This window comes from Chelonia mydas, chromosome 27 (assembly GCF_015237465.2).
Source record: "Chelonia mydas isolate rCheMyd1 chromosome 27, rCheMyd1.pri.v2, whole genome shotgun sequence".
Classification (NCBI taxonomy): domain Eukaryota; kingdom Metazoa; phylum Chordata; order Testudines; family Cheloniidae; genus Chelonia; species Chelonia mydas.
In genome coordinates, this window is record NC_057860.1 from 11,254,670 (window position 1) to 11,269,132 (window position 14,463).

The following is a 14,463-nucleotide window of genomic DNA, read 5'->3' on the forward strand; positions in this document are numbered from 1 at the left end:
GTGCCCAGCTCAGGCCCCTACGGGGGTGGGAGCTGCCCTAGATCCGTGCCCAGCTCAGGCCCCTACAGGGGTGGGAGCTGCCCTAGGTCCATGTCCAGCTCAGGGCACTATAGGGGTGGGAGATGCCCTAGGTCCATGTCCAGCTCAGGGCACTAGAGGGGTGGGAGCTGCCCTAGATCCGTGCCCAGCTCAGGGCACTAGAGGGGTGGGACCTGCCCTAGATCCGTCCCCAGCTCAGGCTGCCTTATGGGGGCTGAATTTGCGTAGGATTCCCGGAGGATCCTGCCCCACATGGAACATGTGATAGTTCTCCTCTCCCCAGGCGTTGGCCAGCTCTGTGTTCTCACTGGCAGGACATAGCAGTGGTGGAGCTCCTGGGGTTCAGAGGCCTGCCCCACAGCCCAGCCCCCCATGCAGGGTCAGTGGGGAGGCTGTGATGAAGCCAGGGATCTCCAGGCAGTAGGACGGGGAGTGGTGAGAGGCACCTCCCGTGCTCTCGCCAAGCTGTCCGACCCCAGAGAGCCAGGTGCTAGCCCCAGGAGAGTGATACGGGTGCAAGGGGGCGTCCAGGGAATGATGCTGGTTTCCCCAGAAACCCGGCCCCTGGCTGACCAGAGTTACGTGGGGTGCAGCTTCATAAGCCCCATTGTCTAATTTAATTTAATTGGGGATTGGTCCTGCTTTGAGCAGGGGGTTGGACTAGATGACCTCCTGAGGTCCCTTCCAACCCTGATATTCTATGATTCTAACCAGCCGCCTTTGGGGAGCCTGATCTCTGGGAACCCCCGGAGCCTTCCCAAGCCAGGGAAGAGAGCAAAGGGCCATCTGCAGGGGATTGCTACGCTGGGCATCCCAGGAACTGCAGCCTGGGAGTGTGCGCTTGGCCCCGGGGGGCTGGTGGTGCCCCTTGGGCTGAGGTTTCGGTACCGATGGGGATCTCTCTGCCTGTGCCCGGTACAGCGCTCCCAGCCAGGCCCGTATTCCGGGGCTATGGCCCTGGTGCTTTTGGTCCTAGCTGGTTCAGGGGAGGCTGTGGGGCTCTCTCCTGCTGTGCCCATCCTCCAGCATGCCAGTGCAAGGGCCAGTGAGCCCCCCAGCCCCCCGCACGAACCCCTCGCCGCATTGGCCTCTCTGGGAAGGGGCTCGGCTGATGGAAGAGTCGGCGCTCGCTTGGACTCTGGTGCCAGACGTGATGCTTACGCTCTCTCCTCCCTCTTGTCTTTGTGCCGCTGCAGGACCCCGGGTTTGCAAGCCAAGCGCTTATCAACAAGAAGCTAAATGACTACCGGAAAGTGAGGTAAGGGCTCTGTGCCCCTGCTGCCTACCTGCTGGGGGGAGCATTCCCCAGTGGTTAGGGCACTAGCCTGCGACGTGGGAGACCTGGGTTCAGTTCCCTGCTCTGCCACAGACGCCCTGCATGGCCTTGGGCATGTCACTTAGCCTCTGTCCAAGGGGCTGATCACCTGGGAGGGTCGATACCTTAGAGACTGGGGCCAGAGAAGTGCCATGGACAGACAGCTAGCAAACCTTCCGGGGCGGGAGTGGTTACACTGGGGGCGACTATCTGGAGGATTCTGTGTGGTTCGAGAGACAGGACTCCTGGGTTCTCTGGGGCAAGTCACTCCACACTCTGTGCCTGTCAAATGAGGTTCATGATACTGACCTGGGTCCTTAAAACACTTTGGGCCCTTGGAGGAAAGGCGTGGTGTGTCAGTGCCTGCACCCAGGCCCGGCCCGTCCAGAGAAGGGAATTTGTCCTGAGCGGTGGAGATAACTGGCTGCCGTTCCCTAGTGGAGCAGCACTTCAGCCGGGTTTGTGTCAGAAAATTGCTGAATTCAACCAAACCGGTGTGAAGCGCCGGGTGAATCCGGTTTGAGTGCGACTTTGCCAGGGGTTTACACGGGTGCGGCTAGATCGACTTGAACCCGAGTTGGGTTCAACGGGTGGGACTTTTCAGTAGGGACCACGGCTCGGAAGAGCTGGGGATCCTGCTGGAGGGGCGGGGGGGACTGCCATTAGCTGGGGATCTCTACGTGGCCCTGTGGCTGGGGCAGAGAGGGCCAAGCCAGGAACAGGGAGCACCTGCATTGCTCGCATGCCCCTGTAACGTTTGGGCAGCAGAGGGGTCTTGCCCTTGCTGCACTGGGTGTGCCCAGGAAGGGGGAGCCCACTGCTGTGTGAAGCACTGTGGTCAAGTGGCAGAGTTAATTTGCATAGTTACTCCCAGGATGCCTTGCACTGCAGTTTTGCCACCAAAGCCTGCCCCCCTGTGCAGGGGTGGCTGTGATCCGGGGTGTGCTCGGTGCGAGGGGCTAGGAGGCCGGGGGCCAAGAGGAGAGGCTGCTGGGCATGCGAGGCTGAGCCCCCCCATCTGCTCTCTCTGCAGCCCCTCTGGAATGAAACCAGACTCTTCCCCCAAGGGCTCGCGCGGGCTGGGGATCAAGGCCGAGTTCCTGAAGCAGACGGGGACGAGCGCCCCCCGCTCCCCGAGGCAGGACACGGCCGTGACTAAAGGTACACCCAGACGCCGGCGTGGGGGGCAGCGCGCGTGGCTGCCCAGGGCTGTGCATGTGTCTGCGTTGTGGGGCTGGGACCTGTGGGGTGATGGGGATGTGTGGGGTGTGTGAGATTGTGGATCAACATCGACGTGCAGCCGTTAGGGGACCAGGTCAGACAACCCGCATTCAAGCGCCAGCGACTTGCAGCTGATCCATGGCGCTGCTTCTCCTTCGCCACGTCCACCAGCCTGCTGCCCGCAGCGTGGCCCAGTGCTCGGCTAAGATCAGCTCTGGGTTGAAGAACTGCCGGCGGGAGCTGGGCCCCAGCCAGAGCGAGGTGTTGCTGGGGGGCAGAGGGCCGTGCTCGGAAGAGCTCATGGACACGGTCGTCTCCGTGGGTTGAAGCTACGCTCTCCCGTGACTGGTCCATTGTCCAGGCGTCCTCCCGGATTCCTTGTAGCAGCATCTGCGAACGACGAATTCTGCCGTCTCCGCTTGGCTAGGAACCTCCGCCCAGCCTGGCGGACGAAGACCTGGCCTCAGTTTCCCCTGCCTTCGTCGCCTCGCGGCTGGATCACAGCAGTGCGATAGACGTGGGCTGGAAGCAGTCGGCACTTGGCCACGCTGGCCGCCGGCACAGAACGCCACAGGGCGTCTCCTCGGTACTGCAGGCTACCTTGAGCATTTCGCGCTTGTCCTCCACTCCGTCCACAGGCTTCCCCATGGCCTGGGCCCAGGGGAGCGACACGACGGTCTGAAGCTCCAGGACAAAGATCTCTGCTCCTCGGGCCAGGCGCAACCTGCTGCAGGGACCAGCGTGGCTGTGGGGCAGACGGCGCTTTCTCGGAGCTGGCCCGAGGCGGGGCAAAGAGCTCCCCGGGAGCTAAGGACAGTGATAAACCTCGCCGCTTTCACCTCCCAGTGCCCGGTGCGTTTCTGGGACCTGCCTCCTCCAACCTAGACCCAGAGCAGCGGGTCTAATTGTATTACCGCCCCCCCAACCCAAACGCCCTCCAGAAACCACGTTCCGCTGCACACGCACCTCCCTCGGGGAGCACGCACCACGCGTGCAGACGTCCGCTCAGTGCAGGATCCTGCGGGGCGAGATCCCGGCCGGACGAGCCCAGATCAGCACGGGTGGCGGGTGTGTGTGTGAGGTTGTGTTGGGGGTTGAAAGGCGGCGAGGCTGGTGGCGGGAGTCATGGGCCCTGTGGCGTGGGGGCGGTTGGGGGTCTTTATTCCCCTGGGTCTCACTTTTTGGACACTGACGCGGAGTTTGGTTCTAGATGACGGTGCCCCCCAGAAAGCCCCTTGGGGCATCAACATCATGAAAAAGAACAAGAAACCTGCTCCACGGGCCTTCGGCGTGAGGCTGGAGGACTGTCAGCCCGCCCCAGCCAACAAGGTAGGTCCCAGCCTGCCTCTGCCCGCTCTGAGCTGCCCCCCCGGGCAGAACGAAGGCACGGCTCTGCCCGCTCTGAGCCCCCCCCCCGCCTCGTGCAGAACGAGGGCACGGTTCTGACTGCTCAGAGCCCCCCCCCCCAGGCAGAACGAGGGCACGGCTCTGCCTGCTCTGAAACCCCCCCCCCCCCCCCAGGCAGAACAAGGGCACGGCTCTGCCTGCTCTGAACCCCCGCCTGCCCAGGCAGAACGAGGGCACGGCACTGCCCGCTCTGGCCCCCTCCAGGCAGAACGAGGGCATGGCTCTGCCTGCTCTGACCCCCCATCGCCCAGGCAGAATGAGGGCATGGCGCTGCCCGCTCTGAGCCCCCCCCTTCCTTAACATCTGCCATCTGCCATTCCAGCTGTGCCCATCTGTGCCCCCCCCCCCCCCCCGGCTCCGCACACACTGAACAGCAGACCCTCCCTGTGGTCTCAGCTCCTTCAGGCTGTGTCTGTTCCCTGCAGAACGTCCCGCTGATCGTGGAGGCCTGCTGCAAGGTGGTGGAGGACAAGGGCCTGGAGTACATGGGCATCTACCGCGTCCCCGGGAACAACGCCGTGGTGTCCAGCCTGCAGGAGCAGCTCAACAAGGGAAGCACCGAGATCAACCTGCAGGACGAGGTGCGGAGCCGCCCTCGGCCAAACTCCCATGTGCCGCCCCCAGAACAGCAGGGCTCAACAGCGCCAGTCGCTCAGGATTGGCCCGGCTGCCAGGACAGAGGGGAGGGCAGGCCAAATCTGAGCGAGCAACGTTGGGACCTGCCGAGCGGGGCCCCAGCACCCCTCGTGTCTGACCCGGCTGCCCGAGGCTGCCAGGTTTGCCTGTAGGCAGAGCAGCCCCTGGGCGAGAGCCTGGCGTGGCCCCAGCCCCGGCGTCCCAGTGCTACAAACCAACAGGCTGCAGCTGCCCGCTGACGTTAAATTGTGCAGAGCAGCAGCGACCCCTACTGGCCAGGCCGGGCAGTCCCAGTGACTGGGCTGTAATAACACCCAGCACGCACAGAGCAGGGGTCGTCTCCCAAGCGCCCTGGGGGGCAGGAATGGGAATTAACGGGGGGGGGGGTGTGTGTGGGGCAGGGACATGCTTGGCCTCGCATCTTCCTGTTAGCGCCTTTTCTGGGGGGGGGCAGTTACACTCGTGGACTGCGCCCGCTGATGGCTGCCGGTGCCACTTACGCCCGCTTCCGGCCCGGCTCGCCCTCTCCACATCCCACGGCGTTGGGCACGGGCCAGAAGAGTTACACTCCTCACTGCAGGCTGCCCTTGGCGCCTGGCTCCTGCTGTCCCGGAGGGGGCCAGGAGCCTCCCCGGCGCCCTCTCCAGGGCGGGCATTGCTAGTAGTTGCTCTCGCATGAAGTGGAAGAGGGGCTGGTTAGCTTGATGCCAGCAGTGAGGCCCCTGTGGTTCCCCCAGGCCCTGGGCTCTGAGGTTCCCCCAGCAGTGACCGGGCTGCCCGCTCTTGGCCTTCCCACCCCAGGCAGCTTCCCCCCTAAGCACGGCCTCCTCTCCCCACACAGAGGTGGCAGGACCTGAATGTCATCAGCAGTCTGTTGAAATCCTTCTTCCGGAAGCTCCCGGAGCCCCTGTTCACAGACGGTGAGTCCGGGGTATAACCCTACCCCCAACGCACACAGTCAGACGACACACACACACACACACACACACACACACACACACACACACACACACACGTCTCACATGCACATACACACACACAGCTGAGGGACATACACATGCGTGCAGAGCCAGAGCTGTGACGAAATTCAATAAGGACAAATGCCAAGTACTCCACTTAGAAGGAACAATCAGTTGCACACACACAAAATGGGCAATGACTGCCAAGGAAGGAGAACTGCAGAAAGGGATCTGGGGGTCATAGTGGACCACAAGCTAAATATGAGTCAACAGTGTAACGCTGTTGCAGAAAAAAGCGAACATCATTCTGGGCTGTATTAGCAGGAGTGTTGTAAGCAAGACACGAGAAGTAATTCTTCCCTTCTACTCCGCGCTGATTAGGCCTCAACTGGAGTATTGTGTCCAGTTCTGGGCACCACATTTCAGGAAGGATGTGACAAATTGGAGAGAGTCCAGAGAAGAGCGACAAAAATGATTAAAGGTCTCGAAAACCTGACCCATGAGGGAAGATTGAAAAAATTGGGTTTGTTTAGTCTGGAGAAGAGAAGATTGAGAGGGGACATGGTAACAGTTATCCAGTACATACAAGGCTGTTACAAAGAAGAGGGAGAAAAATTGTTTTTAACCACTGAGAATAGGACAAGAAGCAATGGGCTTAAATTACAGCAAGGGAGGTTTAGGTTGGGCATTAGGAAAAACTTCCTACCTGTCAGGGTGGTTCAGCCCGAATAAATTGCCCAGAGAGGTTGTGGAATCTCCATCATTGGAGATTTTTAAGAGCAGGTTAGACAAACACCTGTCAGAGATGCTATACTTAGTCCTGCCTTGAGTGCAGGGGACTGGACTAGAGGACCTCTCAAGGTCCCTTCCAGTTCTAGGATTCTCTCTCTCTCTCACATGCATACACAGCCAGAGGAGAGAGAGAGAGAGACAGACAGACAGACACACACACACACACACACAAACTCCTCAGCCTCTCCTAGGATCAGGATTTGGAGTGCGGCTGGCTCTGGTGCGTGTCTCTGCTGCCCAATGGTAACCACGTTCCCCTGCAGCCTCTGACTCGCTGCGCTGTTGTGACTAAAGCCCACTTGGAGCCCTCCCCTCACCCACACCTCCCTACTGGACGTGTCCCCCCTCCCCCGCCTGTGGCCTCGGGACTCCTTCACGGAGGCAGCCCTTGTCCCGCTGGTGCCCCAGTGGTGAGCCCATGTGTGTCGGCTGCATTGGGGGGATGGCTCTGTGACCCCGTCATTGGCACATTGCTCCGCTCGCTGCCTGGCGATCTGCCCTGGGAACCCTTGTGTCCATGCAGCAGCCCCCAGAGCCCCGTAGATATAGACTGCCCCCCTTCATCCGCTGTCTCTGCATTACCCATGTGCCCTGTGCTGCCAGCAGTCCCTGAGCACCATGATCCATCTGTCTGCTCAGAGCCTTCTGAGTACATGTTACTAGGCGGAGGGATAGCTCAGTGGTTTGAGCATTGGCCTGCTAAACCCAGGGTTGTGAGTTCAATCCCTGAGGGGGCTGTTTGGGATCTGGGGCAAATATTGGGGATTGGTCCTGCTTTGAGCAGGGGGTTGGATTAGATGACCTCCTGGGGTCCCTTCCAACCCTGATATTCTGATACTGCTGTCACCCAGAGCCCCCTCGCTGCCCCACCTCCTCCTTACCCCTGTGCCCGTGCCCCAGCGTGCCCACCGCTGAATGCTGCCTGCGTCCTGGCCTGATGGCTCCTCTCTTCTCCACCCCTCATCAGCGTCTCTAGCAGTGCACCCGCCTGGGGCTTCACCCCCGGCCCTGGCCCAGCGGGCAGTGCCCCGGGGCGCCCCCTCGGGGCCGTGCTTGGCGGTGCCATTGAACCCGGCCTCTCTCTGCGTGTCTGGCTTTCAGATAAGTACAACGACTTCATCGAAGCCAACCGGATCGAAGATGCCAGCGAGAGGTTGAAGACGTTGCGGAAACTGGTACGGCGAGTGGCCAGAGCCTGTCCCATGTGGGGCAGGGCCCTTCCCTCGGGACTGTCGGTCCCTCCTGGGCATGGGAACCCTCCGCAGGTCCCCCTGCCACAGCCGTCAAGCAGGGGTCACCCTCTGAGCCCCCAAACCTCCTGCCCATGGGCGGGGAGCCGGCGTCACCGCCGTCCCAGAAACAATTCTCCCTCCCTTTCCATCTGTCTGGTAGGCTTGGCCTGTCCAGCGTGGGGGGATCCCAGCCCTGTCCTGAGGCTGGGGGGGTGCAGAGCATCCTGCCTTGCTCCCTCCTCCAGCCTGGAAAAGGGGAGGTGTGTGCAATGGGGGGCAGAGGAAGAATGGTTGGGCCGATCCGGAATGAGGAGGGCCCTAGTGAGGAAGGAGTGAGGCTGGGATGGGGGGGGGGGGGGTCCCTGTCCCTCTCTGTGGCTGACCAGGCATTCATGCTGCTTCTGCGCCCCCCCCCAGATCCGGGACCTGCCGGGACAGTACTACGAGACACTCAAGTTCCTGGTGGGACACCTGAAGACCATCGCGGACCACTCCGAGAAGAACAAGGTATCGTTGCCACCACCTGCCCCCCCCAGCCAGCCCCCGTGCCCTGCTAGAGAGCCCTGGGCATTACTGAGCCCGGCCCCAGGATTCTCTGTGTGCGGGACGCCTGGTGCTCTCCAGGGCCTGAGTGCTCTGTGGTCTATGCCCCAGGTTCCCCAGCAGGGCGTGGACGTGAAAACCTAGAGCCGAGTCCCTGAGCAGCGCTGCGTGTTCTCTGCATTGTACTGAACGGGGACCTGGGGTCTCAGCTGGGATCGCACGCAGGGCGGCCAGCCCCTCTTGCCACTTGTGTGGCTGCCACGGCACGTCTGTCGTGATCAGAGCGAGTGTGGGTGTGTCTGCCCGAGCTGGGGGTCCCACCTCCAGCTCCAGGCGTAAACGTGTCCTAAGTAACCTGCCCAAGGTCACCCAGGACGTCTGTGGCGGAGCAGGGGATTGATCTCCCAAGCTCCAGACTAGCGCCCTTTCCTGGACTGCGAAGCAAAGCTCAAAAGCTAAGTGGAGAGGGAGGCAGCATTCTCTAATGGTTAGAGTGGGCAACTGGGAGTCAGGATTCCTGGGTTCTGTCCCTGGCTGTGACAGTGTTGGCCACTGCCTCAGTTTCCCCATCTGTAAGAAGGGGATGATCACCCTAAGCCACCGGTGCTGGGAAAGTGACTGTGAGTTCATTAGTTAATTGGCTAATCTGGGTGTGACGAGATCAGGTGGGACGGGTTGCCGTTCCCCCAGGCTGGGGATTGATGTGATTTTATCACTGGGATCTTCCAGCCCAGGGCCTTGGCATGAGACTGTCCGATCCCAGAGGGGGGCGCACAGGCTGGGCTCAGGCTGCTGACAGCAGGGTGATAGTACCCACCGGGATGGGGTTTCCTGGGACCCAGGAGTGGGGCTGGCTGCCGGGACTGTAACTACCTGCCCTGTTTGCAGATGGAGCCCCGGAACCTGGCCCTGGTCTTCGGCCCCACGCTGGTCCGGACATCCGAGGACAACATGACGGACATGGTGACGCACATGCCAGACCGCTACAAAATCGTGGAGACCCTCATCCAGCATGTAAGTGACAGGCGGCCCCTTGCTCAGCCCTGTGCTTTACTGGGCAGGATGGGCCCCCGGTGCCCTGCCCCCACCAGCTCTCCCTAGCGCTTTACTGGGCAGGACGGGCCCCCGGTGCCCTGCCCCCACCAGCTCTCCCTAGCGCTTTACTGGGCAGGACGGGCCCCTGGCACCCAGATCCCCCACCCACCTCTCCCCCCTGTGCTTTACTTGTCAGGATGAGCTCCCAGCGCCCTGCTCCCCCTGGGCTGGAGGGGCCCCCGGCGGCCTGCTTCCCCTGCTCTTTGCCCATCTTACCAGGCTGAAGGGAAAAGTCCCTCCTTGGAAGCCGAACATCAGTGGGTCGGGGTTGGACTTTTCTGAATGGTCGGGATCTGCCGTGTTCAGCTCCCAATGCGGTGCAGGGTGTGCAGGGTCAGACAGCAGGGGGCGGGTGCCCCGGGACTGTGGGGCAGGCTGGAGGGGAGGGAGAGAGGGCTCAGGCTGTGGGGCGGAGGGGCCTGCAGAGTCAGACTGAGACTTGTGCATTCGGATCTCCGCGCTGGGTGGGGGCGACGTGGGAATGAATCTGGCAGTAGCCGGGCGACCTGGAGCCAGTCACCCCCCTTCCCGCCTCTCTTTCCCCCCCCGGAGCGGGCGATGCCGGCCCTGTGCTGCGGGGCGGGGGTTGCGAGGAGGGGCCCGGTGTGGAAAGCCCCAGCGTTGCCATCCTGCCGCGCTCTGACCCTCGTCCCCTCTCCTTGCCCCCACAGTCGGACTGGTTCTTCAGCGACAAGGAGGACAAGGGGGAGAAGGTGAGTCCCAGGCCGGGGGAGCAGGTGGGTTGGCTCCCTGGCCGCCAGTGGGCACCTGTCCCAGCCGTGGGAGGGCTGCTCCTCTCTGGGGGCAGCCGGTCCCTGAATGCACCCCCTGACCTCTGCATGCACGGCCCTCGCGAGACCGGCCTGGGGGCAGCCTCTCTCCTGCCCCCTGCTGGAGACCCCAGTGGAGGGGGAGGCCAGCTGGTTCCCTGTGTGTGAACAGCGCCCCGCTGAGCTCCTGGGGACGGACCCCGCCAGGGCGAGCGGCTCCCCCCACGGGGCTCTGTCCCCCACGGCTGGCGGGGCAGGGGGCTCTCGGCAGACAGCGCGGAAGGGAGTCGGGGCTGGGCCCAGGGGCTGCTCCGCTCACCGCTCTCCCCCGGCTGCCGTTCCAGACCCCTGTGGACGAGAAGGAGGCGCAGTCGGTGCCGAACATCGAGTACCTGCTCCCCAACATCGGGAGGACGGTGGTGCCAGGGGACGCCTCAGGTGAGGGGAAGGCTCCAGCCGTGGGGCCGTCGGGGCTCAGCCGGCAGCACCGGAGGAGGAGTGACCTCGCAGGAGTTACTGGGCCACTGCCCCTGGCCAGGCCAGGGCTCTCCCCGTCAGGCACTCCCTGCTGGGCAAGCCGGGGATCCCCCTCCTCCCTGGGCACCCCCAGCATCCCCCTCCCTGGGCACGCCCCTCGCAAGCGGGCTGAGGAGCTGCAGGATAGCTGGGGACCTGGGCTCCCGCTTGCCCTTAGTGACGCAGGAGCTGCCCGTCTAGCAGCGGGCACGAGCCTTCCTGGGCAGGAGGCGGGGCATTTCCTCAGGCCACGCCCACTGCTGAGGATTGGGTGTGATGGGGAGGCTGGCACCCAGGAACAACAAGGAGCCAATCACTGGCCATGGGCTGGTTACCAACTGCAGTTGGGCTCCCCCTAGTGTTACTGCGGGGAAACGCTGGTCTAGTGTCAGTGAGTTCCCCAGGTCCTCTCCTGCGTATACTCCGTGATAGCTGCTGTCCCTGAGCCCCCCACTAGGGCCCATCGTGGAACAGTCCAGGTACCAGCCATCAAACCACAGGGCTGCCCATTGTTCCCTCCCTAGCCAGCCAGCCCCAGCAGCTCTGCCACGGGTCTGGGGGGCAGAGCTTATTTGCCCGCCCCCACTGGCTGCCTCTGTCCTGTGCCTGGTCCCTCTCCCCCGGCTCGAGCGGCGCGTGCGGAGCGGAGCGGCTTTGAAATGACGTTGATTCTTTATGCTCTTTCCTTAAACGTCTCTCTGCTGTCTTCTTCTCCCTCTTCTTCCTCCTCCTCCTCCTCCAGCGGATCTCCTGGAGCTCTAGAGCGGGTACAGTGCTGCTGCCTGGGTGCATTGCTCACGCACTAATTCCGTCGGGTGATCGTGAGAGCGCGGGTACAGGAGGGGAGCCGGAGCCCTGCCCGATCCCCCTGGGAAGAGCGCCCCCTACCCCCACCCCACGGCGCTGGCCGCAGCACACCTGACCCACGTGGCTTTTCTTTGGGCAATGACCCACCTTTCCCATGGGCAGGGGGGCATGCCCCCCGGTACCCGTTTTCCCCCTCTGCAAGGTCACGACCCCCAGCTTGGCACCCCCTGGTGTGGTTCGTCCCTCTTGCAGTCAGAGGAAGAATGATCTGGACCCCGCCCCCCACATCCACCCGCAGCTTTGGATACATGGGGGGCTCTGCCGCTGACATGCAGTTTGGTCTGTGGGGGAGCACAGGGGAGCGCCGACCCTCTGCCACCCTGCCCGCCTGAGAGCACCCAGCGGCGTCGGGTCAGAGGCCTGCTGGTCCTGGTGCCCATGTCCCCGGTGCTTGGCATCGGCCCAGCCGAGCCGTAGCTGGGTGCAGGGGGACCCTGCCAGCTGGGATCTGTGAATGCCAGAAGCACGAGCCTGGCCATGTGAGTGGGTGTTTGGGGATCCCTCTGGAGTCAGATCAGCTGGTGCCACCCACTCCAGGGTGCTGAGGTCATCAGTGGGCCCTTGGGAGACCCCCATCCCTCTGCCTGCCCAGGGTGCAGAGACGCTCCTTCATCTCTTGGCCTCTCCCCTCTCTGAGCCTTCGCAGTGGCCATGCAGCCCAGCCCCATCCCGGCTGTGCCCCCGCCCCCCCCCACCCCACACCACCCCTGCGCCACACCCAAGGAGCCCAGGCTGACCCGCCAGCCCCCCTGGTTCACAGTTCGCTCTTCCCAGTGGTGGTTAGCTGCAGGTTCGGGGGCTGGGATTCCAGATCCTCCCGGGGCTCAGCATTCCCCTCCTGGCCCCCTTTCTCATAATCACCAGCCGCGAGTCCCATCCCTCCGCCTGGGTGGGGTGTGTCTGGGGGTCATTGTGTTTGTCCTTGTGCTTCTCAGTGTGGTGGAGTGGGGGCTGGCGCGGTGGGTGCATCCTCTCCCTCCTCCCCCCTTAACCTGCTTGCGAGACATTGCAGATTAACACACAGTCCCCCCACGGCCCTCGCCTGTGCATTCCTTGGGGCTCGCCCCTCCTCCAGCCCAGCGAGAGAGCTGGGCTCGGGTTTGGCGCGGGCAGCCCGTGGGCAATATCCTGCCGCGTTGGCCCTTCGCTGCGCACGGCCTCGGGTCCCTGGCTGGTGTGAATGGGCGTCGCCCCCTGACTTCAGATGGAGTTTCCACCATCGGGGATCTGCCGGTGGCCCCCCACTAAAAATCCCCCTGCACCTCCCTGCTGTAGTATGGGGGGGGGACATTGCCTTGGTGGCTGCTCCCAGCTATAGGAGACCTCCTCTTTAGTGCCAGCGGTAGGAGCTTGTGCCTTTGGCCCTGCAGGCCATGAGTCTGAACCGCTTGGAGCGTCCGTGATAACCATTTGGCCCTAGGGATCGGTGCAAAGGGGGCCCAGTGTAAATCGGGATCAGGCCCCTCTGGGTCTAACCTGAGCTCAGTGAGCATCAGAAAATAGAGCTCCCCCGTGTCACGAGACTGGTTTGCCCTGGGGCGCGTGAGCGCTGCATAACCCTGCCTGGGGCTCCCCGGAACCAGCCTCCGTAGCCCCAGGTGCCAGCAGAGTAACTCCTCCTGTGTTCTCCCATCGCGCCGCTGTCCCCTTCCACCCCATCCGTCCGTCCTGGGCTTGTGGCTCCAGTCCGTTAACGCCACTGGCAGGACCCGTCCGGCTGCTGGGTGTGTGACCAGGGCTCCGGCGACTGGGCCTTTCTCAGCTGGGCGGGGTTCTTTTTTCTCGTTTCCTTTTCTGTACTTTTCCCCCGTGCTGTGATTAACCCAGCGACTGTGTGAGCGGGGTGCGCGTGGGTCGCACGTGAGTGGACAGAGGGACCTGGAGATCACTGGACTTCCTGGAAGCTCCTTCTGTGGGATCAGAGATCCCCGGAAAGCTCTCCCCGAGTCTGGGGCAGCCGCTGCCTGGAGGCGCACGAACCTCCATGGCTCGGCCAGCTGGAGCTGCGAAATATTGCGGCTGAAATTTTTTTCTGGTATCGGCGGCGCTGGAACATTTGGCAAATTCACGTCCGTTTTGCCAAATTGTTCATTTTGAGAGAAAAATAAATCTGACAAATCCTTTCGATTTTTCCCTTCCAAATGAATTTTTTCTTCAAAATTTCCTCAAATTTTATTTAAAAAATAAATTCAAACATGTTTAAAAATGGTCAGAAATCGAAACGTTTGGTCCAGCCTGAAACCAAGGGCTTTTGGGACTTTTTGCAAAGTGCCCAAAATCCCGCTGTCCTGGCGCCCCTCCTGACAGCTACGCCTGGGCCTCGTTAATTTCCCAGCATGGGCGCCCCGCTGCCAGTTGCTGGATCCGTTTGGATGCTGATCGTACCATTGATTAGAGCCGCACGTGGAGGGAGAGCTTGGCGAATGCCCTTGAGAAATGTCCCTCTGCTGTGGTGCCTGCACGCCCCCTAGCTCCCTCCCCCCCCCACGCTAGTAAAGACCTCCCCCGCCCTCCCTAATCCCTGCTCTGTCTTTTGTGTTACAGATTCAACCAATAGCAGCTCTGCCAAATCGAAGGTAAGGACTCCCCTATGAGGGACGCTCTGGAGTCTGGGGGGGTCCTGTGTGTGCTAAAATCTCCAGCGAAAGGGGCAGGAAACCCAGGGTGGAAAATCGGCGTTTTACCAATACATCCTGTTGCTGTAAAAGCACAGAGCAGCTCAGCAGCTAATGCCTCACGTGGCCCTTCCCACCTCAGTCCTGGGGCTGTGCTGTCCTGTCTTCCGGAGAGCAGCCAGACGGGCGGGAGAGCGGGATTGCCAACTCTGCATGAGGGAGGGAGGTCGCAGGGTTTACTTGGGTCTGATGAGGCAGGAGAAAGCTTCAAGGTGACCTTGCAAATCACAGGACGGTGGTAGGGCCCTGGCCTGAGAGTTAAAGACAACTGATTTCTGTTCCTGGCTCAGCCTGCTCGCTCTCTGCCTCAGTTTCCCCTCTTCCCCCTTGTCTATTTAGATCCTTTGGGGGAGGGAGTGTCTTGGCCAGTTTCTCTGAGCAGATCTGCCCAGTCCG

General features: G+C 62.1%; 1 protein-coding gene across 8 annotated transcripts in view; it reads left to right on the plus strand.

Moving 5' to 3' along the window:
- The window catches only part of ARHGAP23 (Rho GTPase activating protein 23), a 124,702-nt gene that overhangs the window by 104,505 nt on the left and 5,734 nt on the right, over window positions 1-14,463 (plus strand). For all 8 annotated transcript variants that reach the window (XR_006287641.1, XM_037886711.2, XM_037886709.2 and 5 more), the window contains 11 exons: window positions 1,236-1,297; window positions 2,388-2,515; window positions 3,786-3,904; window positions 4,408-4,563; window positions 5,460-5,538; window positions 7,471-7,544; window positions 8,019-8,108; window positions 9,033-9,158; window positions 9,911-9,952; window positions 10,354-10,447; window positions 13,937-13,968. Coding sequence is in view for 7 of the 8 variants with exons in the window: in XM_037886711.2 (XP_037742639.1) it covers window positions 1,236-1,297; window positions 2,388-2,515; window positions 3,786-3,904; window positions 4,408-4,563; window positions 5,460-5,538; window positions 7,471-7,544; window positions 8,019-8,108; window positions 9,033-9,158; window positions 9,911-9,952; window positions 10,354-10,447; window positions 13,937-13,968 (1,002 nt within the window). In the remaining variant the exon portion in view is untranslated. The remainder of the gene's footprint in view (window positions 1-1,235; window positions 1,298-2,387; window positions 2,516-3,785; window positions 3,905-4,407; window positions 4,564-5,459; window positions 5,539-7,470; window positions 7,545-8,018; window positions 8,109-9,032; window positions 9,159-9,910; window positions 9,953-10,353; window positions 10,448-13,936; window positions 13,969-14,463) is intronic.